The 25,812-nt window shown below is 40.3% G+C and overlaps 1 protein-coding gene across 1 annotated transcript in view; it reads right to left on the minus strand.

Moving 5' to 3' along the window:
* Window positions 1-25,812, minus strand: part of LOC136363373 (contactin-associated protein-like 2) — an 88,809-nt gene that overhangs the window by 12,952 nt on the left and 50,045 nt on the right. The window contains exon 5 of the mRNA XM_066322565.1: window positions 4,160-4,390. Coding sequence (XP_066178662.1) covers window positions 4,160-4,390 — 231 coding nt within the window. The remainder of the gene's footprint in view (window positions 1-4,159; window positions 4,391-25,812) is intronic.

The raw sequence follows: 25,812 nt of genomic DNA on the forward strand, positions 1-25,812 counted from the left end.
ATTGGCAGAACCTTAGGTAAAAGCATCCATATACTGAACAACGTCACTACAATATGCAACTTCTAATTTTAACTACAAGGCATTTTAGGTGTGGAATTTTTTTAGTACAAAAATAATAATGTTTGGGCTTTTGTTCACTTCTCTACAATGAGCAAGGTGTCAGTTATCATTCACCCATATCTTAGCTAATTTGAACTGAGACATGTTAAAACCCCCTTGCAATTAGCTTTTTTTAAACTATGCAGCAGTAATAGATATTAAAATATACACTAATACAGCTAAAGGCTATATAAACTAAAACTTTTGTTTTGAATTGTATGCCAGACAGGTAATTTGATGGTTTGGACAATATGTAAAGGTAGAACATGTAATTTTTTAAATACTGTGTTCATTGATCAGGCTCTTTTTAGCCTCTTTTCTACACTCCTATTGATGTAACCAGGGCAAATTGGATTGTCTGACATGAACTGAGATAATATTGATGGGAGGAAAACACAGGAAGTGAACTACATGATGATCTGCTTGGATGTCATTATTGATCTTTTTCTTTTAAATCACCAGAAAGTCACGTTCCAGAAAAGAATGACTTGTTGAATTCCTGTGCTTCATCAGCAGCAAGAAAGGATCACCATAGCAACAGGAAAAGACTATGCATTGTGAGAATGCTCACAAGCTGAACAAGATCATGGTTTAAGATAATGTCCCATGAGCATGGCAAAATGCCAGCCACGGGTGGGGAGGGAGGGAAGTGGGACTTCTACAATGATACAGGAATTTAAAAATATCTAATATTGTAAATGCGAAATATATGTGTATTCAAGGCTAACAAGAAGTGTAAGACAGTGAATCAACAAGCTATAATAGCTCATTTGTCTGCGGAGAACATCAACAGGGCTTCTTATTGATAAATCCCTGAACAAGTTTTTAAAGGTCACCTGTCAAATGACTGATAATGTGACATTATGATTTTCCCTTTACCCTCTCTGTTAGGGCACCCAAAATGTTTTGCAGCTAGCAGGAAATGTTCATGCAGTAACTACACAGAGGAGTTTAAAGAAAACATTTCATGTAGGTCACCCATCAGGCATAACCTGCTCAACTTCTAGTAATTATCTGCAAAGTCTGATCCACCACTGCAGGCGAGAGGTGAAAGGATCATTACATTTGTCGTCTGGTGTATCTTTTCTATTTAGACACTCTGATCCACCCCAACAACATTTTTCAATCCTCAGAGTTCAATTCCACAGTATTTCAGAAGCAAAGCTAAAAACCTATGCTTAACTCAAAATATGAATCAGGATGAGTTCAGAGTATTTCACTGGATGAAATTTAAATCATATGATACTTCCCACAATTTTTTTCCCGACTTCTTTATTTTCACTATGAAACATCCATCCTCAGCTCTCATGTTTTGTTAAGAACTATTTAAAATTAAATAGATAACATAACACTAAAAATTACAGATAAAAACATGCTTGAAATGAGAAATGCTGCATACAGTAATTGCTGCTTTCAAAGCCATGTTATTTGCAACCATTTCTTTGTGGCAAAGTGTGAGTAGCTTTTGCTTTAACATCACTACAGGTAAGTGCTTCCATGAATTTCAAAGCTGCTTTTTGTCTTTGTCCCTTCAGCCAGTTTAGTAAAGGAGTAAATTCACACTAAGAGAACTGAGACTACACCAATTCTAGAGCAAATAACTTATACCTCTGATTCCTCCATTTTCTCTCACATGATTTGTGTTAGAAAGTCTTAAGTAGGGTTAGGGAAACCTAAAAAAAATCCTCAGTGAAGACTGCCAACGTACTAATGCAAAGTGACATTAAACCCAAGCAATTTAATTTAGATGAAGCTCATTTTGGTGACTGACAGGCCATAACTTTGATGACTCAAGGTTACACAGTCAACAGAATATATTTTTCCTGTGACTGAACTACACCACTGATACTTTCACAAAGACTCAGTTGTTTTTACTGATACTGGTAAATGAGTTGGTGAGATACTTCTTCTTTGTATGCCACTCACAGTAGCAGTCAGACATTGCTCACAAACACCTGAATATCCTTTCATTCCTGAACCAGCGAAACATCACTTTCTTAGCTGTGAAATTTATTTCTACCAAAGCTCATCTGACATTGTGCTTTCTTTGGTGTACAGCAGTCCATCACGAGAAGCCTTTGAAACAATACGATCTTTTCCCTCTACTGCTGTGGATCACTGGAGAGGACAAGAGGAGGGATTCCTAGCTCCCAGTCTTACTAAAACTAGTCATTACCAAAAATGAAGGTGGGTCTCTTGAGCTCTGTCTGCTCCATGACTTGAAACAGTTAACTCTGACTATGGCAATGAAATTTATTTTTTATTGGCAGAACTTAAATGACAGCTTGAGCCAACCTACTAGCATGCTGCATGTTCCCTGACATCCTTCACGCTTTCTCTGTGTTCAAATAGTACATTTTATCAGGAAGAAAAAAGTGTAAATTGTAATCTGTCAGGTCAACAAAGTTTACAAGATGAGATTGAGGCAACACAAGGTCAGACATAATAGCATGTGCCAAGGACAAACAGGACTGCTTTCTTTGAACTGCAGGAGCTATTAGGAACAGTGCAAATATCCTGAGTAAATCCCACCACAGTAGGATTTTCTTTCGCTAGCTTGCACTGAAATGAAGTGGAAATAAAAGTAGCCAACAAAAGTTAACAACCAAAGCCCATTAGATGCACATGATTCACAGCAGCAGCACATCCTCAAGAAGCTTATGGCACATTTTTTAAAGACACGAGCCAGTGAGTAATCCTTCAGAAAATGTGTTTTTATAGAAAGAGGAGTACAGACCATAATCTTCACGTACAAACAGGTCTAATAGTTCCAGAGAAAAAAAGGACTACTAATTTATGATGAAAAAATTGCATGTTATAAGTAGGGGAAGAGACATACTGAAATGTTACCATGCCACAGCATGGCAGCAAAGGAGGGAATGACAGATTTTAAAGAATGATATTGCTTGAATTAGTTTGGGACCCTTAGCTCTATAAGGAGCTCTGTCTCTCCTTAGAAAAAACTGCCCTACTTTCTGCTGAAGAAGAGATGAAAGGAAATGCTGCAAGGAATTCCTTGACACTTCAAGGAAAAAAACCCTAAACAACAACAACAAACCAAACCAACCAACCAACCACCCATCCACAAAAAGATGAACCTCAAAGGCACGATCTTGACATGTACTTCTGAGAAAGATATATACACCTGCCTCCTCTCATATAAAAACTGCCATATGGATGCATCCCCAAACTCAAAGACTAGTCATTATGGACCAAGTTTTTCCTCTAGCATTTCAATTTTATACCACTTCAAACAACAAATTTGCCAGGACAGGTTCTAATTTACACTCTACAATTGAAATCAGAATGAGGACAAGATATAAGGGAGGCATCACTGTACACCTGACCCTATAAACCTAAAGGTAACCTGATATTCAAGAAGCAAAAGAGAGAAAAAAAATCCTCTAAAGTTAGGCACAATGTATATTTTCAGGGACCATCAGTCACAAAGCAGGGTGAGATTCCTGGGATCTGCAAATTGTTTTGGCTTCCAGCATTTTCAGCATAAGATGAATGCCAGCATGACTAATGGGATTTTCTATTAAACACGGCCTATGGAAGGTAGACATTTCAGAAAACAAATCAGCACTTTACATAAATGCATTTATGCCTAAAATTAGAGTTACTTTTTTTTACTGGTTTTTTGTATAAAGCTGACTGCAATATACTCACTTACTAGGAATACAGCATAAGAAACAGTACTGTACCTTATTTATATGCACTTGAAGCTTTTTGATGACTACAGAAAAAGTGCTATCACAGCAGTTACTTCAAAACTCAACATTTAAACACCCTAAGACTTACAGAAAAGAAAAATAAGCAGAGTATTAAAAAAAAAAAAAAAAAAAAAAAAAAAGCAAAACCCTCCCCTCTGTAACTTCATTTAAAAGTGGCGGCAAATCTCTATCATCTCAGTTTTGCGCTTCCTACAATGATATAAGTCTTATGGTCACCTATCCATCACTTAACTCTCATTTTTGCTTTTCTTTACAGAGGAAGCCAGACAGGTTTCTTCTCTGATCTGGTCTGCTGAGTTAATGTGCCACAAACCCCACCTTACCTGAGTCTAAGTGCCAAGGGTCGGTGGCGGCTGACATTGGTGGGATGGTGAGTGGAGATGCTCCGCAGTTGGATTCCACCAGTTCTCCTTGGATGTGGACGTGCGAGGAGGCGTTGGTCGGTCTCAGAGCTGCTTTGAGTGGAGCAATCTGGTTGAACTGGACTCTCGACAGGCAGCCAGTGAACCCTGGGGTGTTGTATTTATATATATCTTGGTCAATCTTCCCAATTTCTATGGGAAATTGAAGACAGAAAAGAGTTAATCAAAACAAATCATTGCTTTGGAAAGCATGGTTGGTCTGAACACTTGATACCCAGAGCTCAGTTCCCAAGTCCCTCTCTGAAGGAGACTGTGTCAGACCCTGACAGGTTTCTTTACATTTCATTATAGATTAAAGCTGGAAACCTTCAGGCCTTAATGTGACTCGGTTTCACTGCTATGCTATCATTAAAATGAAACGCTGGCATGAAGCAGTCAGTGAAGGAGTCATCAAAGAAGAAAAAAAAATCTTTTCTGAGGAGAGTATTGTAAGAGAAGGCAGAACAGTCTTGGCCAGAGTCTCTCCTCCCAGCTGAAGCCACTGCTGTGAGAGGTACCCCTCCCTTAGCCCTGGCCTGTTGCCCTCTTGATTCTCCTGGTGGGGCTGGGACCACCTGTGGTAATTCCTGTCCCTCTCCTGTCCTGTCTCCAGGAGACCAAGGGTGAAGGGACCTCCTGGGTCCCTTCTCCCGGGAGCCAAGCATTCCTTGGCAAGGGAACCAAGCTCCCTTTCACCAGCAGGCCAAGTGTCCCTGTGGCCTGAGACAGAAAACAATCCAACTCTAGTCTCCTTCTTTTATTCCCCTGCAGTGCTAAGAGGTGGCAGGATCTCATCCAGCCCTGCTGAAGGCTGAGGGAGCTGAGACCTTGCTGCAAGTAACTCTGCTGCTCTAGGCTGACAGACAAGCTGGCAGCTGGCATCCATGAGCTGAGGACAGGGCTTTGCTACCACTCTCTCAAAGTTGCTCCCCAGCTTTCTTCCTTCTAAAACACCAGCTAAGGTGACCCCAGAATCATGTAAAATGCCCTTATTACCCAGGAACCTGGCATCTGCTCCCAGCTGTTTGATTTCTGCCAAGACCTGTTGGAACAGCCTGAGTCACAACCAAATCAAAACTGTCCCTCTCTGTAAGCCATCTGCATTAGAGGGGCATTAACATTTCAAAGCCTCACTGCAGTGTCTAATACAACATTTACACGACAGTGGGGAATTTGACTTCCTTTTTTCTATGGTAGTGCAGTGTGAATGAAAAAGACTCATGGAAGCATCATGTTTGTGCTGTATCAGGGACCAGTGCTCCAGAGGACACTTCCAACCACCTTTCCCTGGGTAGTTAGGTTAATGCCTGCCCCTTGAAGTCACTTCAAAAAAGTCATACTGAGCTAGGCAAAGAAATAGGGGGACAGAGGGGACAGAAAAAAGGGAGCAGCAGCATGCTACACAAAGCACAAAGGCAACCTTTTCAGATAGGAACAATGATAAGCATTGAAAATTTTGTTTTTTGTAGAAAAAATCTGCCACTAAATCTGTACACTAATCTGTAACTAAAAAAGTTACAAGATTGTGTCATAAAAAAGAAAGGAAGGAAAACAGAGGTGGGAAAGAAAAGCTTCTGAGAGGTGTGAAGAGGAAGTGGGAAAGGGCTTTAAGAGTTTGGGGTTAAACTGGGAATAAAAGTACATCTGGGATTGAATTTTGCTACAAAAAAAAAAAAAAGAAAAAACCCAACTAAAATAATTAGAAAATGCATCACTAATCTTTTGGAATGTCTATGTTCAGCTCTAACCAAATCAGGAACAATTATATGAGGTCTGAGCTGCTTAGTGTCCCTAAAAACTACCATGACATGTCAGTGCTATATTCCTAAGCATACTGAGTGCGTGGCATCCAGGATAGGTAGATGGAGTTACAAGGCTACAAACCAGACAAACGATTTTATTTTGGAGGTTTACACTTTAAGCATGTAGTGTGAGAAAACTGGTGGAATGAAGTCAAATCTAGAGTATGACGAAAACAACTTCTTGGTTTTCACACAGAATTAAGCTACCTTTTCTGTCTTTGCAATCATGTTAGAATGATAAACATGCAACCTTTAAGTCCCCCTGATACCTAGCATAAGGGCACACACAACAAAGATAACCTGAAAATTACTTGCGTTAGATCATTATACAATCCACTATACAGGAATGGATTTTTTAGTCCCTGCATTTTCCCTTTTTTTTCTCACTTGAGAATGTCTTTTCTTTGCTAGGGCTTATCCAGCCTGTATTAATGTTACTGCCACATTTCACAAGCTGGCAGTGAGCAGTGACTGTAACCTCTATGAAGTGGACACATCCTCAGGACTTAGCTTAAATGCTTACAATAATTGTATAAGTCATATCCAGTTCTCCTTCAAAAAAGTAGTTTGACCAAACATTAGCAACATCTTCTTCAAAAAACTGATAGTAAGTAAAAAAGCCTCATGCATGCACGTACATTTTCCACAGTTAGTAGAAAAGCTGCATAAGAGCCAGTTCATACATTTCAATGCTACCTGCAGACCACATTACTCAAAATTCTTTCTAACCACAATATTCACTCTTTCTTGCTTCAATAAAATATTCATGGCATATTCAGTGAAGAGCTACATTTTTGAATAATCCTTATAATCTAAGAAACAATTACAAGACTCTTCAAACACCATAACCACTGTTGCTAACGGCTTAGTGATTTCACTCACATTTTAGCTATTCTGTGGAACTTCATGCAGAAGCTAATAGCTTCCCACTCACAATCCTGACTGACAAGAACAAAGATCCATGAATATGACTGCGTTAATTTAGCAATTCAGCACCATGCTTCTCTAACTCAATAAATAAGTGACGGATACTAGATACTGAAAGAATTAAAAAAAACAGGAACCAAATCCCCTGATCTAACAAGGCATCTTGCTAAAGACCTGCATTTTTTGTTTAAAACATTCCACAAGTGATGGCTGTGCAAATCACTCCATGCAGATTTACTGCCAGCTTGCATGTCATCAGTGCTAGAACAACCCTTGGGGCTCAGCACACTGATACCCTCTGATGTTAGGCCATTACACTTTGTTTCCCTGTGCATTTGAGCCTAATAAACCAATCCCTGGGCAGTGCAATGATTGCAAAATGAAATATGTCTTTGTTCTCGTGACTAAAATTCAATTTTCTCCCTGTAACAAAGAGGGGAGAAAGACAGAAGATGATTACAATGACGTTATTTAAAAAAAGGAAATGTACAATGCAACTATTTTGCATTGTTCCAACTGTCAACGCATAAGCTTGTGCAAAGTTATAGAAATATGACAGCATACAGTATTATCATTACCCAATAGCAACATTTATATTATTGCCTTCAGATCTGATGGAGCAATCTCCTGCTGGCAACTTACCCTCAGGTATTTCTGTAATGAAAGACTGAAAAAAAGTCACTTATAGGCCCTTTTTTTACTTAACTGCTTTTAACCATTTTCTGTCTTGACCACACAACCTTCTTACTTGAGATGAAGGCCACAATTACACAAGACCAGTCAGGTGAACCCATTCTAGCACAAATGCATTGTGGTGTACAAATCCTTAACACTAAGACTCACACAATAACTGCCCACCCACATTACTTAAACATTTTAAAAATCTATATAACTAGCATACAGTATGCCAAGAATCTCACAGATGTTGCCCCATGTCTTGTGTGTTATCATTCACTGAAGATACCTTTAACATGAATTACTTACTATTTGTGTTTTGTTACATCTTTAACAGTAAAAAGATACAGGAACTGGATCCTTAGTTACTCATTTTGATTTCAGTACTTATTTGTCATGGTTCTCTATTCTCCATTATTCTCTCTCTTATTTCTCTATGTGGCAGAAACACGTCACATAGCGATAAAAAGAACACTATTTCTCTCTTGAAAATTATGTGCCACTAGTAAAGAAGCTCTTTATCCACTAGGTGAAAAGATGTAAAGAACATCTATTTTCAAGCATATTTCACAGAATCACAGAATATTCTGAGTTGGAAGAGACCCACAAGGATCACCGAGTACAACTCTTAAATGAATGGCCCATCAACCCACAACTTTGGCATTATTAGCTCTAACTCAGCTCTAACCAACTAAACTTCTATCATCTGTGACACAAGGCACCATTAATGAGTACTCAACATGCTGAAATTTATTATTTTATAAATCTAGAAGAAAATAAACAAAAATAAATTATACTGAGGAAAAAATAGTGGCCAGACCAGTGCATAAGTGACAAGTGTATAAGCAGCACACAGCAATATCAGTCAGTATAATTAGGTTGTCTGTTTTTTAAGCCTTTTTGCCCTTACCTGGAGGTGCAGAGTTGTGGCTCCTGCCTACACACTATTACAAGAGAAACCAATAAACACTCTGATTCAGATTATTACCTGAGTTGACCTACTCAGCATGCATCTGATGAGCTACTTGTAGAAGTAGACACATCGCCAAACACACTTTTTAATCTACTTTCTCTCTCTTTTTTACTTTCCATACTTTCCATTAAAAGATCTACAGAGTAGCCCAAAGGGCCATAGAGCTTCTAATAGCACAAGAAGTTACTGCACTGCTGGAGAGGTCTGGCTCCACTTAGTTCTACCATCTGTTTTCTATACATTCTTGAAGCATCACTTAGAAAGACAAGGAAAAAAAACCAACAGTGTGATGTAACAGAAAACAAAGATGATGTGTTTGGTCCCACAGCTCTGAGCAGGTTTTGCATAAATGAAGAACAGCTTTCTATTTATGTAAAGTTCCCTGTGTGAGGGTCCTAGAAGGTTTCACATGTACACAGGGCTCTGCAGCACAGAGCTGTACAATCCACACAGGACTGTGCCAAACCAGTATTGCCGTGCCACATGTGGAAAGTTGGCTTTGGACTGTGTCACCCATGGACCTTGGAAAGTAGCAGAGGAGAGAGAACCAGTCACAAAGGAAGTAAACATACAGAACATGTTTTTATTAAACGTATGTGTTGAGCATCTTTGCTCAATACCTTCTTGCTGTGTAGCTGATCTGTGCATTTTTTTTTACTTGATGGGCTCTCAAATGCATATCAATACAGAAAGTTATAATAAATTCTGAACCTTGAACAGTGTTCCTGAATAGAGAGATCAAGACATCTATTTATAGTAAATACAGAAGTCGAAGTACAGGTTGTGGTTATGCGGGTATACATTTATTACAATGCATGTAATAAATATCCTCTTATGAATTCCCTTGGAGTTTTCCAATGGAGCAAAGGATAAATAAGGCATAACCAAGAGTACTTATTCTGGTTCAGCAAGACTCTCAGTAAATGTTACAGCCATTGTACATTGTAGCTGTTCTTTCTTTGTTGCTAGTGGGAAAGCTCTGCCCAAGGTAGCACCTGAAGGGTAGGAAGAAATAAAGCTCTGTGCCCTGGTGTGATTTTGGTCCTGACAGAAGATACCTTTTAAACAAAATGAAGTGTCAGAAGCACAACCACAGCCCCTTTCAGTTCAATTTGCTAAGACTACTTCTTACACAATTTACACATGACATCATTTGAGTTTTGAAAATGGTGAAAATCCATTTTGTTTGGATTTAGGACAATGACTCATTTATATGTGCCCATTTATGCTCTGAAACACAAGAGCTTAATGGTTTCAGAAAGCAAGGAGCCACATCAGCAGTGGGAGAAGTTCAGCTTTGCCATATGGTGGTATATCTGGCTGAACTACCAGGCTGCTCTGCTGTTTCACTTAAGAACAAGCATCCACTCAGTGGGTAAACAAAAGGTAATCCATTATCAATCTCTACAGCCCTTCTGCCTGTGGTACTAAATTGATCCTAAACTGTATAAAATTTTAATAGACTGCACAGGTGAATTCAATTAAATGAACCACTAATTGCTTTTGGGTCAACCTTAGCAATAGATTTTCTCCTAGAAATAAAGTACCATGTGCCCCCTTGTACCCTGTACTCAGAAAGATACCTTGTTATGTCACCCGCTGCTCAAAGAGCAGCTCAATCAGCATCTCAAGCATCTCTCTGTTATGGAATCAGGCTCTACATAATAGAAAGCAGTTTGAACTCTGCTGAAAGGAAGCTATTGACTTCAAGAATTCACAGTCCACAGAGATTACTAAAGCAGTTTCACTTACTTGAGCCATTCAGTGCAACATCAAATCGTAGCACATGCCAATACTTGAGAACTGGCACGTAAAAAACCCAAGAGAATAAATTAATTAGTTTGGACCTCAGTCATTGGGAGAACCTATCTGGGGTGGCACCTATGTGCTAGACCAAAGCCACATGGCTAAAAAGTCCATGTCAGGAGCCGTTACTACACATCTGAAAGAGGGATAACGCCAGAGAATGGGAAAATGACATTCTGACATGCTGAGTGGGTCTTCTGGTGAATATCCTCCAGTGTGAAGAGGGATCATCGATTTGCTATCTGGCTGTTTATATCTCCTCTGTCCTAAGAACAGCAATTTCTATATTAAAAAAAACCCCAAAAAACATGCTAATAGCCATTAACTGTGTAGATAACGTGTGATTTTAGAGATGCTAAATACTCCCAGTACAAAGCAAAGAAGCTAAACTCAGAACTACACTGAATGAGCTGTACTTCATGTAAAACCTCAAGACATGTGTGGAGACTGAACTGAGCTACTGTAAAGACTCTTCATGGCCCTTAAACTTCCCTGACTTTTAATTTCAGTCTCTGAAGTAAATTTCAGTAAGTGCTACAAACTAAGTATAGAACAACAGGGACTCTGTTTCATCCATTACTCAAAACTGAGCTAGTGCATGCTGCTTTCTGGACATTTATATCAGTGGAACAAGATGCTTGCTTATGGAGAACATGCTCAAAGGCTGTGGGGGGCACAAAAGGATGAGCAGCCCCTGAACATGAGCATCTGAGCTTCGTAAGACCCAAGTGCAAATGGCTACTAAGTGCTCCTTATAAAAAAATTAAAATCCTGAGCAGCAGACACACTTTTTTTTCAGTCCACAGGTCTGCAAGGGCCAGGTGGTATTCAGGTGCCTCCCCACCTGCCCCCTTCCCATCAGTTTAATACAGTAAAGTTGTGGGTGGCCTCCAGCCCCCAGTGTGTTAGGAAAGACATTTGTCACTCTCTCTTCTGGCATGTGTCATGAGAGATTCATCTGTCTCCTTTACCCTGCAACCATGATCAGACCCTGAAGTCAGATGCCTCCAGATATCTTACAACTGATTCTTTCCAGAGCCTTAAGGTGCCATTCACAGTATGGCCCCATCCTGTGACATGATCCTTCTGCAGCTATTTTAAATTTTCTTTGTGAATTTATGTTACTTGTCATAACTCTTCTGATTTCCTTTCATAAGATGTTGTAGCTTGCACGGAATAATTCTGTTTAGGCATTTATATCTAGACTGGCAACCTCACTGACCATGCACTGAAACACAGAGAGGATGTTATTTATGGTCTATGAAGCACTGTGCCAGAAACCGAAGGATTTAACATTAACCTAGCAGTGCCAACCAACAATGCTGCACAGCATATGCACATGGTGCTTTCATCTGCTGTCTGACACTCAAGAAATGGCCTTTCCACCTACAAGCAAGAGGAAAATTACTTATGAAGACTGTAACAGCTCAGTGCACATTTGAGTTGCACCAGTGGCTTTATTAGAATTGCCCAAACAAAGGCCATTCCTTTAGGAAACATTTCTGATACTTTCTGCACAAGCTAAAAACGATTGAACTGGGTGAAAAATACACAAGATTAGAGAATCTGAGCTGGCCTGGAAGCTGTGTCACAGCCCTGGAACACTTCCAAACCCCAGTCCCTGGCAGAGGAGTTACGGCTTTTGGGTCATGCTGTAATAAAGACAGTAAATCACTGACATGAAATACACTCCTATCAGAGTCCCATTATTGCAGGAATAATAAAGACTAGTGCTGGACTGCAGCTCCTCTGTCAAAAAAGGCACTGTGAAGAATGCTATGAAATGGAGATGTTATTTGACAGCAGTCTGTTTTCACATTGCCACAAATGTGAAAGGTTTGAGAACAAACAGGATTTTTTTCCCTGCTCTTTTGTACTGATGATATAATTACTGAATGTTTCAAGATTTAATATACTGAACGTTTCAAGATTTTTAAAATTTTTATACTGGATGTATGATTTCCTGAAATCTTCCATTTTAAAATGACATGTGTTAGCCAACAACAGTTACCATTAAGAAATTCATGCTGCTTTTTAACAAAAAGGGAATTAACTGATGCTGCAAGGTTCAATATAATGCAATAGTAATTGCACTATAAATGCCACAAAAGTAAGGTCAAGAGTAAAACTGAACATCTTTTTTCCAAGGAAATGAGTAATTTTTCCACATTTTGCTACTGACTCGCTATGTAACTTTGATTGAGCCACTTCAACCTGTCTCTCCCTCTCAGTAAAACACAGAAATTCTCCCAACTCCATAGCTGAGTTCTTCCTCAAGGTGTTTTGAGACTTAAGTAAAAAAGGTTCGGGCATTGCTTTTAAATACGAAAATAAAATGAAATAGTTTTCTTTTAAACACGCTTCAAACTTCTCATAACTTTGGTAAGGTGACTAAGGGAGACACAATTATGTATGGCATATTTACACAGATAGAAAAGAAGGTTGTCCCAAGGGTAATAAAACAATGTAAAATCAGAGCACAAGAGAAGAAATATTAAGTTTCTAGAGATCCTTTGTTGCCAATGAACTATACCCAGCATGCAGATATCAGATGAAAGACTTGAATTTGGCAGAAGTTTTCAAATGTTCCCACTCAAGAGTGGCTGCTGTGAAGCGTTCAGCAGGGGCCAGAATCTCAATAGGTGCAAACAATCAACTCCATGCCAATGGAACCAAAATTCCCACCGGTCTTGTGGAAGGAGTTACCTCACTGTACAATACCCTTTATAACCAACTGTGAGAGCCAATACAATTATTTCATAAATTTCTGTAGCATTCTAGTCTCCTCTAGAGCACTAATCATTCTCCTTGGGCACCAGAGGCAAAAAGCTCAGGCTGCTGTTTTAAAGGAGGAGCTCCAAACGTAGGGAGAGTTAAGAAGAAAGACCAGATGACCTGAGCTGGGAGAAAAGAACACTAACATTGTTCATTCAGGCTGCACCACATACCTTGGCTGAAAACCCTCCTGAGAGCTGATGGAAATCTTTTGATCGAGAAGCAAAGTGCTCAGCACACACAGGTGTAACCCACCAAGCAGCAGAAATCAGCAGCTCTCAAGGCAAAACTGCATGACAAGTATGACAGTCTGCTTCAAGAACAATTTTCTTTTTCTACCCCATCCTCTATCCTTTTGACATGAAGCAAGAGCAATCTGAATTAACATGTTTCATCTGCCTTTTTTTTTTTTTTTTTTTTTCTGTAGGCAGGCTCTAAACAGAGTGAGAGCAAGTGGATGATGGAGGAGGAGAAAAAAATATACAGACAAAATTTCTTTAAAAAAATACTAACAACAAATTTCAATGACTGATAAAGCAAATAATTTTGTCATCACAGATAGTGCCATGAAAAAATGGGTTGTTATTACAGATAGAACATCCTCAGAATTAGCTGCTACACTGTATTTCAGGAGGATTTATAAGTCGATTCTAATTTATGCTCATGATAAATAACCTTGGCAGCATCCTTCATAACCCTTAGAGAAGGATATAAAATACATACATTTTGCATCACTTTGTAAGAGAAATATGCAGTTTAATTAATGTAATTTGTCTAAATGTGCTTGTATGTCTTAGGGAATCTGGCTGCCACATAACACAGAAAATTCTTTTCAGGCCAGAAAGTAAATAAATAATCAAATAAGTCTTTTGCAGCCTGTAGTCAAATGTAATGTGTCTTGGTCAAAGTCCAACGCATTTAGTTATACGATGCTTTTGTTACAACTCTATTAAAATTAGGTAATTTCAGTCTGCCATTACTTTGCATTTTAATGGGTATTCTCCTATGACTACCTGCAAATGACTTCATAATATACTTTTCATTTTATATCGCTAGCCTCAAATATCTTAGTAAAACTGCAGTGTCATCAGAGTGGGTTGGCTGAAATTCCCTCTCTTGCCTCACTCCCCCCTGCTTATCTTAGTCTCACCTGGGGATGGTAAAAATGCTAGAATAAGAAGATGTGAAGAAGATCCATGGTATGCAGCTAAAAGTAGAAAATAATTTTTCAGTAGGATATTATTTTTATTTGTGTATCATTTATGCCTCATATTAACATTGCATATTCATAAAAGTTGTTGAGATTTTTTTTCTTTTTTAAAAATAATAATTAGAAAAGTAAAGTATCTGTAATCTGTTAAGAAAATACTTTTAAGGATCTTAGTATCACAAAGACAAAACTTCTTCAACAGTTTCATGTAATTTTTCTTACTTAATTTTAAAGAAATCCATTGCTATTGCAACTCTGATGTTGGATTTCAATCCAACGTAATATATAAATAGAAGTTTTTTTCTGGAACCGACATTTTTCAGAAGCTATACACACTGCCACATTATGAATAAGTAACGAAGTTTTGACGTAGCGGCAATTTTAATTAAGTTACCAAAAGCCTGAAAATAGCAAGCAAATGAAAAGCAAAATGACAGCAAGAATAAGAATGCTATAAAGGTAGGTTTTTTTTTTTCCAGCATTTTCCTTTTTGTTTGCTTTACTTCTTCATTTGCTATTTAATTTTTCTCAGATCAAGACATCCACCTTTTTGTGAAGACAACACGAACCTAGCTGTGGTTCTGAAAACCATTTTACCAATTCAAAAAATACTTTAGGAAAAAATAGTATAGGACAGTCCACGGAAAAAGAATCAATATAATCTCTTAGAAGCAATTTTTTTTATGGTTAGGTTTTTTTCCCAGTATTGTATGCTTCAGAATTTGAAGCTGAACAATTTGTATTTGAACAATCTCTATTATGTGCTTCTTCTCTTTGTTACAAGTATAAAATGCACTTTTGTATTTGCTCAGCTGGAACATGCTTATGTGTAATAAATTCACCTCTGCAAAGTATTAGTATTTGATGCACGGATTACCATAAAAATTTAACAGCTACATTAGATAGATAGATCAATGACTTATCTAGTTCATTGTTCTCTCTCAGAAATGAAAAGTGACTGATAGAAGCTGATGCATAAATAGTGCAACAGCATGGGGCATGTAAAACGATCCTCTCCCAGAACACCTTTTCAGCTTCCCATAAACATGGGCATTAAACCTTTCTCAGATGAAGGTTCCTTTTGCCTTTTGCATTTAGCTACCAGCAGAACTGTCTCCCCTGGACGTGCCCAATCTTTTCAGAAACTGCTAACCCTGCTGACCCTCTCAGCTTCCCACAGCAGTGAGTGCCAGTGCTGAACTGCTCACCCTAGGACAAAAATAACCTCCTCATTTTAAGGCTGCAGCCTGGCAAAGGTAACTGAGGGTCTCAATTTCTTGTGTTGGGAAAATCACTGCGCACTTCCAACCACTACAGGACTGTCCCGTATCAAAATCTGGGTGGACCAGATATATCAAACAAAAAAAGAGCTCTCAATCTTTGGTTTAAAAGAAACCTTAATGCACTTCAGTTAAGAGTGTTAAAGCTCAGCAAAAGAACCTCTCCACCTTCAGGCAGTGGAAATGATGATTTCATAGAGAATGAAATGTAAAAGCATTACACTACGATCTGGAAACCAAAAATACTTCCTCATTCAATAAATACACCGGAGATGATAGAGATAGATGCAGTTTGACGCCAGCCAACAAATTTCACTCCATGAGAAACAGTCAGGAATATGTATAGTTAAACTGGACCTTTACTGCTTTTCAAATCACATCCAGAATATTACATGCCAGGCATGCTCAGTGTACATAGCTTTTTCAACTTATATGATCTGCTCACCCAGAGTCTTATTCAGCAGGTAATAATAACAGACATTTTGACAAAAAGGCAGAGCTGGGTGCATGGAGTGATGATGGACCAACCCGAGGAGATAACATGCAAGGACTAACTCAGAGACTACCTTTGCATCTCATCAGATGGTGCAAACTGAACATTTCTTGCTGGGCTAAATCAAACTGTGCACTATCAATATGCTTTATCATTATTGTTACATTGCATCCTAGCACCGAATGATGTGCTGGAGTAATATCTGAGGACACGATGCCATTTGCAGTATAATGGCTTTGTTAACAGCTCTAGCGTGTGCTCCCACCCAAATACTGAAGCAGAGCTCTGGGTGTTTCATATCCCAAATGCAGTTGATTTCTTTAGAGGGATAGGTAAACCTTTGATCAAACTGCAATAAAAATAAATATAAAAACACTAGAAATCTAGGATCTTGTTATGCTTGCTCTAACAGAGAAATACATTACAATAAGACATTAAGTTTAAGATGCCATACTGAAAACATACTATCATTTGCCTAATTTTCTTCAATGTTGTAGACGATTAAAAGCTTCGCGTCGCATCGGCTGGATCAGACAGCAGGCATGTCTAACACAGGACTGATTATTAACTTGCTCCTTTTACAAGCAGATCGTATAACAAATAAGGAAAGACTTACAGGTGGATCGCAGCACCAGCGCCAGAAGACTATCCGAATGAGACCTCCCTTCTCCGTCCCTTCGAGCTGCCCCTCTTTCCCCCCCGATGCCGCGGAACCCCACGCAGACGGGAAGCGTGCAGGACAAGGTCGGGAATCCCCAAACCCCGGTCGAGCACCTCGGACACGCCTCGCAGCTTTGTTCTGGCACCAGAGGTGCGCTCACCTGGTGTGCAGGCGGCTCCCGGCGCTGCGGGACCGCGTCCCTCCGGCCGCCCCCTGCGGGCTGCGAGCCGGCGCCAGCCCCTCACACGAGTGCCCCAAGCCCCCCCGGCGGCAGGACCATCCCCCGGCGGCAGGACCATCCCCCGGCCGCAGGACCATCCCCCGGCCGCAGGACCAGCCCCCGGCCGCAGGACCAGCCCCCGGCGGCAGGACCAGCCCCCGGCCGCAGGACCAGCCCCCGGCCGCAGGACCAGCCCCCGGCGGCAGGACCAGCCCCCGGCGGCAGCACCAGCCCCCGGCCGCTCCGCCCCAGGCTACCTGCGCGGTGCCCGCCCCCGGGCGCTCGGCGTCCCGCCCGGAGCTGGCGGCAGCGGCGGCTCCCGCCCGCACGGCGCGGCTGAGGGGACAGCGGAGCCGAGCGCAGCCTCCCGGCCCACGGCTGCGGGCGGGAATACACGGACTGGATCCACACCGGGAGCGGGCGGGGGCGCCTCCAAGCGCCCGCCTCGCTACGAGATGCTGCTCGCCGTCAAGGTCGGCGGTGTTAAACAGGGAAAATGTAGCTGAAGGTCATTATTTTGGTAAGTTTGGAAAGGTACAGTTCACTGTCAAGGTCGGCGGTGTTAAACAGGGAAAATGTAGCTGAAAGTCATTATTTTGGTAAGTTTGGAAAGGTACAGTTCAAAAATATTTTTGCTTTTAATTTATTCGCGTGGAGAAGTGGGATGACTTCTCTTGCTCTCTTTTCAGATGGCAGAAGGGAGACTGAGCATCCTGCCTACAGGGCACTGAAAAAAGAAGGGGTTAAAATCCATCTATAAACTCAGATTATGACACCACCTATTATTCATCTGTCCCTATTAGCCATCTAATACAAAGATTATGACACTGCCTATTATCCAGCTGTTAAGACAGACATTATGAAACCACCTCTTCATTCTTTCCACTTGGTCCCCCAAGTGCCTCCTTGCTCTCTCCTCCTCTCCCAGCTGCACCGGCACCCTCCTATCTCTGTCCCTGCTCCATCACTCATGCCACTAAATGGGGAGAGAGCCCTATGTGCTGGAGAGAGAGGAGAAAGGCAGAAGAAGCAGATACAATTTTGGGATTGACATAGACCCCGAGGCGTCAACAACAAAGAAGGCTACAGCTCACTTGGAATGGCTGGGCTTGGCCATTGCTATCTGCTGCTCTTCTCGCTGCTATGAGCCCCAGTCTGGAGGCAGATGCTGCATGGCTTAAGGGGAAGGAGGCTGCTCAGCTTTTTCTCCAGTGAGGAGCCAGAAGTGAGTGAGTAAAGCCAAAAAAAAAAAAAAAAAAAAAAAAAAGGCCATAATTGGAATAAATTGATCTTGGAAGTACCAGGACAGAAGAAATGTAGGACCAGAGTCTCGGATTACAAGTTGTGCAAGTTGTCACTCCAGAAGTAAGATGAGAGATAATAGCACTCTTCAGAAGGACCCCATCTAAGGCCTTTATTCAACGAGCATGGCATCACAGTCACATCAATTTAACTCACAATTTCAATTTCAGTATCTTGTCCCTGTCCTGGACACTTCTGTGTTGTCCAGAACAGCAAAACTTTCACAAAGCCATGGCTGAATCATTCATTACTTCCTGCTAGAGAAACAACCAGAGAACCTGCAACAGTTTAGACAGAATGTTTTTAAGATATATTCCAGAAGAAAACAGCAGTTTCTCCTCTCCATATTTCCAGAGATACGGTATTGCTTACATATTCTTGGTGGGACTGGTTTTCTATCTTGGTTCTGTCTTTTTCTGTGGGTTAAAAGGGGAACACTCACAGTTTTGAGTGTGAATTATAAACGTTTTTTAAAAGGATCCTCTTCAATATGATCTGTTCCTCTCCCCTCTTATTTGTGCTGTATCAGTAAGGTTTCATTAACACCACCACATGCACCAGCAGGCAATTTCCACACTAAATGACTGTAGCATTATGGTCCATATATTTAAAATTCCATGCTGCTCAGCTCTTGACTAGAAACTCTGAGAGAAAATAGCAGCAGCTTGACAGAGGGGCTTTTTTCTATTTGGATTTATTAAATGATAATGTAGAAAATGGTGGGCTTTATTGAACAGAACTGGCATTGACTGTACATACGATCTATGTGTTTCTTTGGAGAGTGCAATCTGAGACCTGTAAACCAGCTGTCAGCGCCATTCTACCGAGGTCCATTTTTATGGTTGTTCTGAACCAAGCCAGGTTTGATGTAATAAAACTGGATCTTGTTCTGCACAAGCACACAATGTCGTTTACTGTTTTTGTATTTCACACAGAAAACTCTGAGAGCTCCCTCAGTCCCCCACAAGTAATGCATGGACCTGCTGATTTTCGTAAAGGAAAAAAAAACCCCAGTAAATGAGGGATCTCTAACTGGTGAATGGTCATTTGTAGTAATTCTAGCAGAGACAATATGCAATTTGTGTGAGCAGTAGTTCAACCTTAGGCAGTGAAGGCACTCAGAACTCAGCCGAGAGCTGAAAGGTCTCTCAGCATGGCTATCTGCAATTCGGAGATATTCAGACTACATTTAAATGAGCTGGCCCGAGTACTAGAAGCAGTTTAGCTACAGAGGAACAGAATTCAGTGCAGGGAATTTATTCCACCTTTAGCTGAAAAAGACCCTGCCTGAATAAATTTTTAATTTCCTGTATTCATAAGCTCTGGATCTGAGATACAAACAAAGGGAATGGAAAATTCTCACTTATAATTGCATTCTTGAGAGACAATTTGCTTGACAGGAATGTTAATTACAGAATGCTGAGGACAGCTTGGTAGGGAAGAAACACATCACTCATGTATTTCTGTTGGTGAACAACTCAAACCAGCATGATCTTAAATGTATGTGTCCCAACATGTGTGCTAATAAAGTTAATGAAAAGAGGATGATGGGCATGTCTGGAGTGTGTAAAAAAATTGCTCTCATTCTCATTTCCTAGAAACTACAATTTGGGATGCTTGTGCTGTGATCTCGTGCAGCCAGTAGTAGAGCATCATTAGATTATTGAATTTTTTCCCTAAAGTTTTTACTGACTATGACATAAGGTAATTAGTTTCGACTTCGTTATGATGAGAAAAGAGGACTTAATCACTGGCCTGGAAGATGGTTGTTGCCTAGGGACCAACAATCATAACTTGATTATGTTCAATATGTGATGTATGTGCTTTAAAAAGGCTATCTGGCCAAAGCTGAGGGAAGTAATGAACAGCAGGGAAAGGGAGGAGAAACAAGAAGAACCCTGTGGATGGAAGTGGATGTTAAAGAATAGGTTGTATCTCAAAGAACAAGGTTCCACACTTTATGCTTGTATCATGTGAAGATGTGACAATTCCTTTTAATCGGAGAAATACCGCCAAGTAAAATCAAAACCATACATCAAGGATCATTATTGGGACCAGTATTGAAGATGCTATTTAGCATCTTCATGAATGACATAAATGAATGGATCCAGTGCATCTTCAGCAGATTTGCAGATGACACCAAGCTGAGTGATGCAGTTGATGCAGCTGAAGGACAGGATACCATCCAGAGGGTCCTGGCCTAGCTCAGGAAATGTGCCCTTAGGAATTTCATGTCGTTCAACAAGACCAAGCACAAGGTTCTGCAGCTGGGTCGGGGCGGCTCCTAGTATCAGCGCAGTCTGGGAGATGGACAGATCGAGAGCAGCCTTGAGGAGAAGGACCTGGGAGTGCTGGTGGATGAGAGGCTGGACATGACCCAGCCATGGGCATTCACAGCCCAGAGAGACAAACGTGTCCTGGGCTGCATCCAAAGCAGCGAGGACAGCAGGGCAAGGGAGGGGATTCTGTCCCCCTGCTCCTCTCTGATGAGACCTCACCTGCTGTGCTGCATCCAGCTCTGGAGTCTCCAGCACAGGATGGACTGGACCTGTTGGAGTGAGTCCAGAGGAGGGCCACTAGGATGATGGGCAGGATGGAACACCTCTCCTACAAGGAAATGCTGGAGGAAATTGTTTTGTTCAGCCTGGAAAAGAGAAGGTCTTATGGTGCCCTAACTGTGGCCTAAGGGAGCCTACAAGAAAGATGGAGAAAAACCTTTTACAAGAGCATGTACGGACAGGACAAGGGGAAATGGTTTCAAACTGAGAGAGAGTAGGTTTTGTTTAAATAATGGAAATTCTTTGCTATGAGGGTGATGAGGCACTGGGACAGGTTGACAGAGAAGCTGTGGGTGCCCGACCTCTGGAAGTGTTTGGGACCAGGCTGAATGGGTCTCTGAGTAACCTTGTATAGTGGAAGGAATCCCTGTCCATGGCAGGGGCATTGAAACTAGATGATCTTTAAGATTCTTCCAACCCAGACCATTCTATGATTCCAAGATTCTGTGCTTATTTGGATATATTTATTAGTGTTCTCTAAGAACTCCTGGGTGTAAAGTGAAGAGATTACTCTTCCTAAAGCATTACACAGATCTTTAAGCACTGGAGAAGTTACAGAAAACTGGAAGATTCCTCAAGTTCTTCCAGGGAAACTGAAAATCATATGATTAGCTGTTGCATAATAAGCCTAAGAGCACTTTTCATAAAAGTAGTGGAAGAAGCATTGTAGAAGTCTGTAAGTAACAAATACATGAAAAAAAAAAAAAAAAGTAAACACAGGAAATCTTCAAATAAATTAACAGCTAAAAATGTTTCCTTAAATAATTTTCAAATTTCAGATTTCAACTATATGTGTCATCAAGCTATGTAACTGTATTTTGGAAAGATGCATGTGTCTTCATGGCATGTTGAATTAATGAAGTTAGAACCCACAATATCAATAAAGCATGTGTTTAGTGGAAGCAAGTCAGGGATCATAAGCTAAGAAGCTGAGCAGGTACCTAAGAAGGTACAAAATGCTCTTTAACCAAGCCAAGAAAGGCATGGCGAAAAATCAGCGTCTGTCAGCAAAAGCCAAACACATTATGGAAATCACTGCAATTTTTGAAAGTGTAGCAGACTATTTGCTGGAAGAAGCAACCCAGGGAAGTACAGCGTGTAACATTATGGTTCATGTTCCATTTTGCACAGTTCTGTGGTGCTTCAGTACAAGCCTTAGAGGTTTTTGATACTCTTTAGCTAGGTTACCTCTCACTCCCTATATTTAAACTGGTGGCTGCCCTAATTGAAGGGAGTGGAATTATTTTTGGGACTCACCACAAGAGCTTAGTCATCTTGCTAAATGGTCCCATCATTATTAAATTATGAGTACCTTGTAATCACCTGATGTTGTGTTGCAGTTCTAAAAGCATGTTCAGCTTTTCCATCAACCATTTAAATGTGAACAATACAACCTTGCTTTCAGTGTTATTTCTGGCACCTCTTTCACGTTACTGGAGTATCAGTGCCTGTTTCTGGCTAGCTCATTAGCAGCCTTTGTTGCTTGCTTGGCTGGAGTTGAAGAAAATGCGTGCAAATTTTCCATCATTCCATGTGCCATGCATGAGGGAGGGTGCCTCAACTGTTTATGACAACATGATAGAAAGACACCTGCAGAGGGATGCTTGAAGCAGCACAGCCTCACTACCCTTGCAGAAAAGCTCTGCAAACACAGTCCTTGAGACACTCAAATTCAGCTGATCCCAAAGGGCAAGGCCCATTGGCTTCACTTTAAAGGGGCCCTTCTGAGGACACCTCCAGATTGCCCAGTCTGACCCCATCCAATACCAAACACAGTCAGTGCATCTGCCTGCTAGAACTAGAATTGCTTTTGTTAACTGCCAAATGGTCACTGTGAGGAAGACAAGCCACTTGAACCAGTCTCCTCTAAACAGGTATAAGAACCACCAAACGAATTTACTATTATTCAATAAAGAAACCCAATTGACAGAAATCCCAAGCCTATTGCTATTATTTTTATTATGGATATAGAAAGTTAGAAAAAATTAAGAAAATCTGTAAAAATTGACCAAAAAATCTGCAAGGATAGCCCAATTAATCTGGGTTAACACAGCAATGTTATTGTTGAGACTTAAACCTAAGCCATTCTCTGTTGTGACAAAGAATAAAACAGAAATGTTATCTTTTTCTATTCCACTGAATGAAAACAGACAGTGATGCTTTACCTCAGCTCATTAAGTTAGAACACCAAATTATATAACAGGATACTGAGCTGGAAATGTCAGCCAGCTCTTGCCTGACAAATTAGGAGCAATCTTTGGATATTTATAGAGATGAATACCTTTACTACTCTGCTATTTGATCTCTAAAAGTAATTTTCAGTATTGTAACGAGACTTATTCAAAGTTTATCACTAGCTGGGTGAAACTCTCCCAAAGGGCTGTCAAGCAGCTGGGGTGTCCTTGTGTTCCCATGCTTTAGCCTTTCCTGGGAAGCATATTTTCTGAGGTCTGCAGCACCATGGACAGTTAAGCATTTTTACTCTAGGACCATGTAATAATTGAGTAACACAAGATTTCTTGCTATTATGTGGTGAGGTAGTCTGGAAAAAGAGACACAGAAGACATTGGAAAACATCTTTAAGGAAAACATCTCCCTGCATTACCTGTGGCATATGCCTGCAGTAATTGTTTAATATATTAAAAAGAGAACTTATCTATCATTTTAAGCACTGGTGTTAGACCAGCAGTAAATCCTCTTTGCAAATACAATCTTACTATGGCAATTGTGTTGATGTTAAGAGAGCTGATCCTAAATAATAAACTCAGATTCAGGCGGGCTCCTTTTGAAAGCTATGTTCTCATGGAAAACTTGAGCAAATTGCCACTGATTTTTTTTTTCTTTTTGAGCACATGCTTTTTCCAAAAGCTGTAGGTTGAAGGCTAATTTTGTGGACGAGGGGGTGAATGTGAGAATACTGATATATGTGGCCAAATTATATTGCTTTTGGCACACTGAGGACAGTTTTGGTAGCAGATAAGGCATACTTCATAGTAGAGAAAAAAGTATGAAAAATCTTTTTGACCTACAGCATGTGGGCATTCTAAATAATACTTAAAAGATGGTGATTTTGCTAAAACATTTTAACTGGAGGCTTTCAAGTACTTTGTTTCAGATCTTCAAAAACTTCAGCACTAAAATCTGGAGCCAGATAAGGAGAATGTGCATTAAGTTACCTTACTTCCAAGCCTGCTCTCCAACTTGGCTTTAAATTTTAGAGATTAAGCAAATCATCAACATGAAAGATACATCTCCCTTGCTTGCTTATGTGTATTAGTCACTGAAGAAACTGTAATGAAGTTCAGCAAACAGGAAAAAAGCAGCAGTCTCCTTTTCTTGTTTCAAGAGTAAACACCTGGACAAGAAGGTTGGCATGATGACTGTGGTACAAAAAGGCCCAGAGGCTGTGAAAAATCAGTCTATTTCTATGTTTGCAAGAGAGAGGGGAGCGTGCTTCCATTCCTTCCTCTATCCCTTCTCAAATAAATGCATATAGTTACGGAACAATTGTAGAAAGAGTTTGTGCCTCTCCTGTTGAAACACTTGCTCTTCCTCTGTATGTTAGAAAATGAACACTACAAGCATAAACCCTATTTTGATGTTGAAGGACAAGGCCATAAGTGAAGGAGGAGATTCTTTTGTCCTCCTGAAGGGAGGTCCTTAGTGCCAGCAAAAGGACTGGGAAGGCCTTTTGTGTGTTTTTCACTTTGCAGATCTCAGGGTATTCATTCCACTTAGTTATTTCTGCCAAAGTTTCAATTCTGCCACTCTTCTTAGGGGGACTGGCAGCCTGATGGTCACTCTATTGGCAATGCTTTTGTTGCACACAGTCTTTGGTGAAGGTCCCTCTCTGAAATGAGTGCAGCCCTAGGGCAGCTGGTTGAGCTTTTGCTTTATTTGGGAGCAAGGTTTTTCCTTGTCTCTCCCAAAAAGTAGGCTGCCACTGGACTTAATTCTTGACTGCAAAGGTTATGAATAGAACTGCTGAAACCAAGTTTTACACATTTCACCTAAACTACCTCTTCAGCTAATGCCCTTTTGAATACATGGTCAGTGATTGTTTGTCGTGAGCTGTGCACTTAGTGAGTGCACTCACACTTTATTTTGGGAAATCAATGTGATTACTCTGTCTAGCAGAATTTCCTGGCACCACCTAAATATAAAAAATAACTTGTTCTTTTATAAACAAAGTAAAACAATTACAGATCACCATGATTTTATTGTATGGCTTTTAGATTTTCTGGCTCATTTCTAGACCAGGAGGCTTTACAATACAGTTCCAATGTACTTTCAGTATATACAAATAAGAGATCTCAGTTTGAGCTTTTAATGCACTTATCAGGACTCCAAAACTGAATTACTGTCACAGCTGAAAGCTGACATGTTATTCATCATCCAGTGAGATCTCACTGTAAATAAGAATTATTCATTGAACCAAACACAAGAAATATTCCATGAAGTTTAGGATATATTTTAGCCAAACAACAATAATGTTAGCAGTCACTGTCTGCATACTGCAAATACCAAAGGAAGATACACCAGAGAAGGAATTTCAGATCTTAATTACTGGGACATGATGATCCAAATGGCAATAATCACTCCCCAAAAAGAACTTCCAGAGATCTGCTGCAAGAATGGAAAGTCAGCTTGTCATCGTCACCTGCTAGGAAACCACTTGTTTTCTCACTGCAGCACCTGTTCAGTTTGCTGTTCTGCAAATCACTGAATTTAGAACAATCAATCAGTTCAATTTTGTCCTCACAAGCACTCTGTGTTTCCCTCATACGGGGTATTGGTACATCAGAGAACAGATTTTTCAAGAGATAAAAGGAAAACAGCAGCCATCATCTATTATAGGAAACAGACTAATGTGATGCTCATTATAGATCCACA

Source organism: Sylvia atricapilla, chromosome 1, assembly GCF_009819655.1.
Source record: "Sylvia atricapilla isolate bSylAtr1 chromosome 1, bSylAtr1.pri, whole genome shotgun sequence".
NCBI classification, from domain to species: Eukaryota; Metazoa; Chordata; class Aves; order Passeriformes; family Sylviidae; genus Sylvia; species Sylvia atricapilla.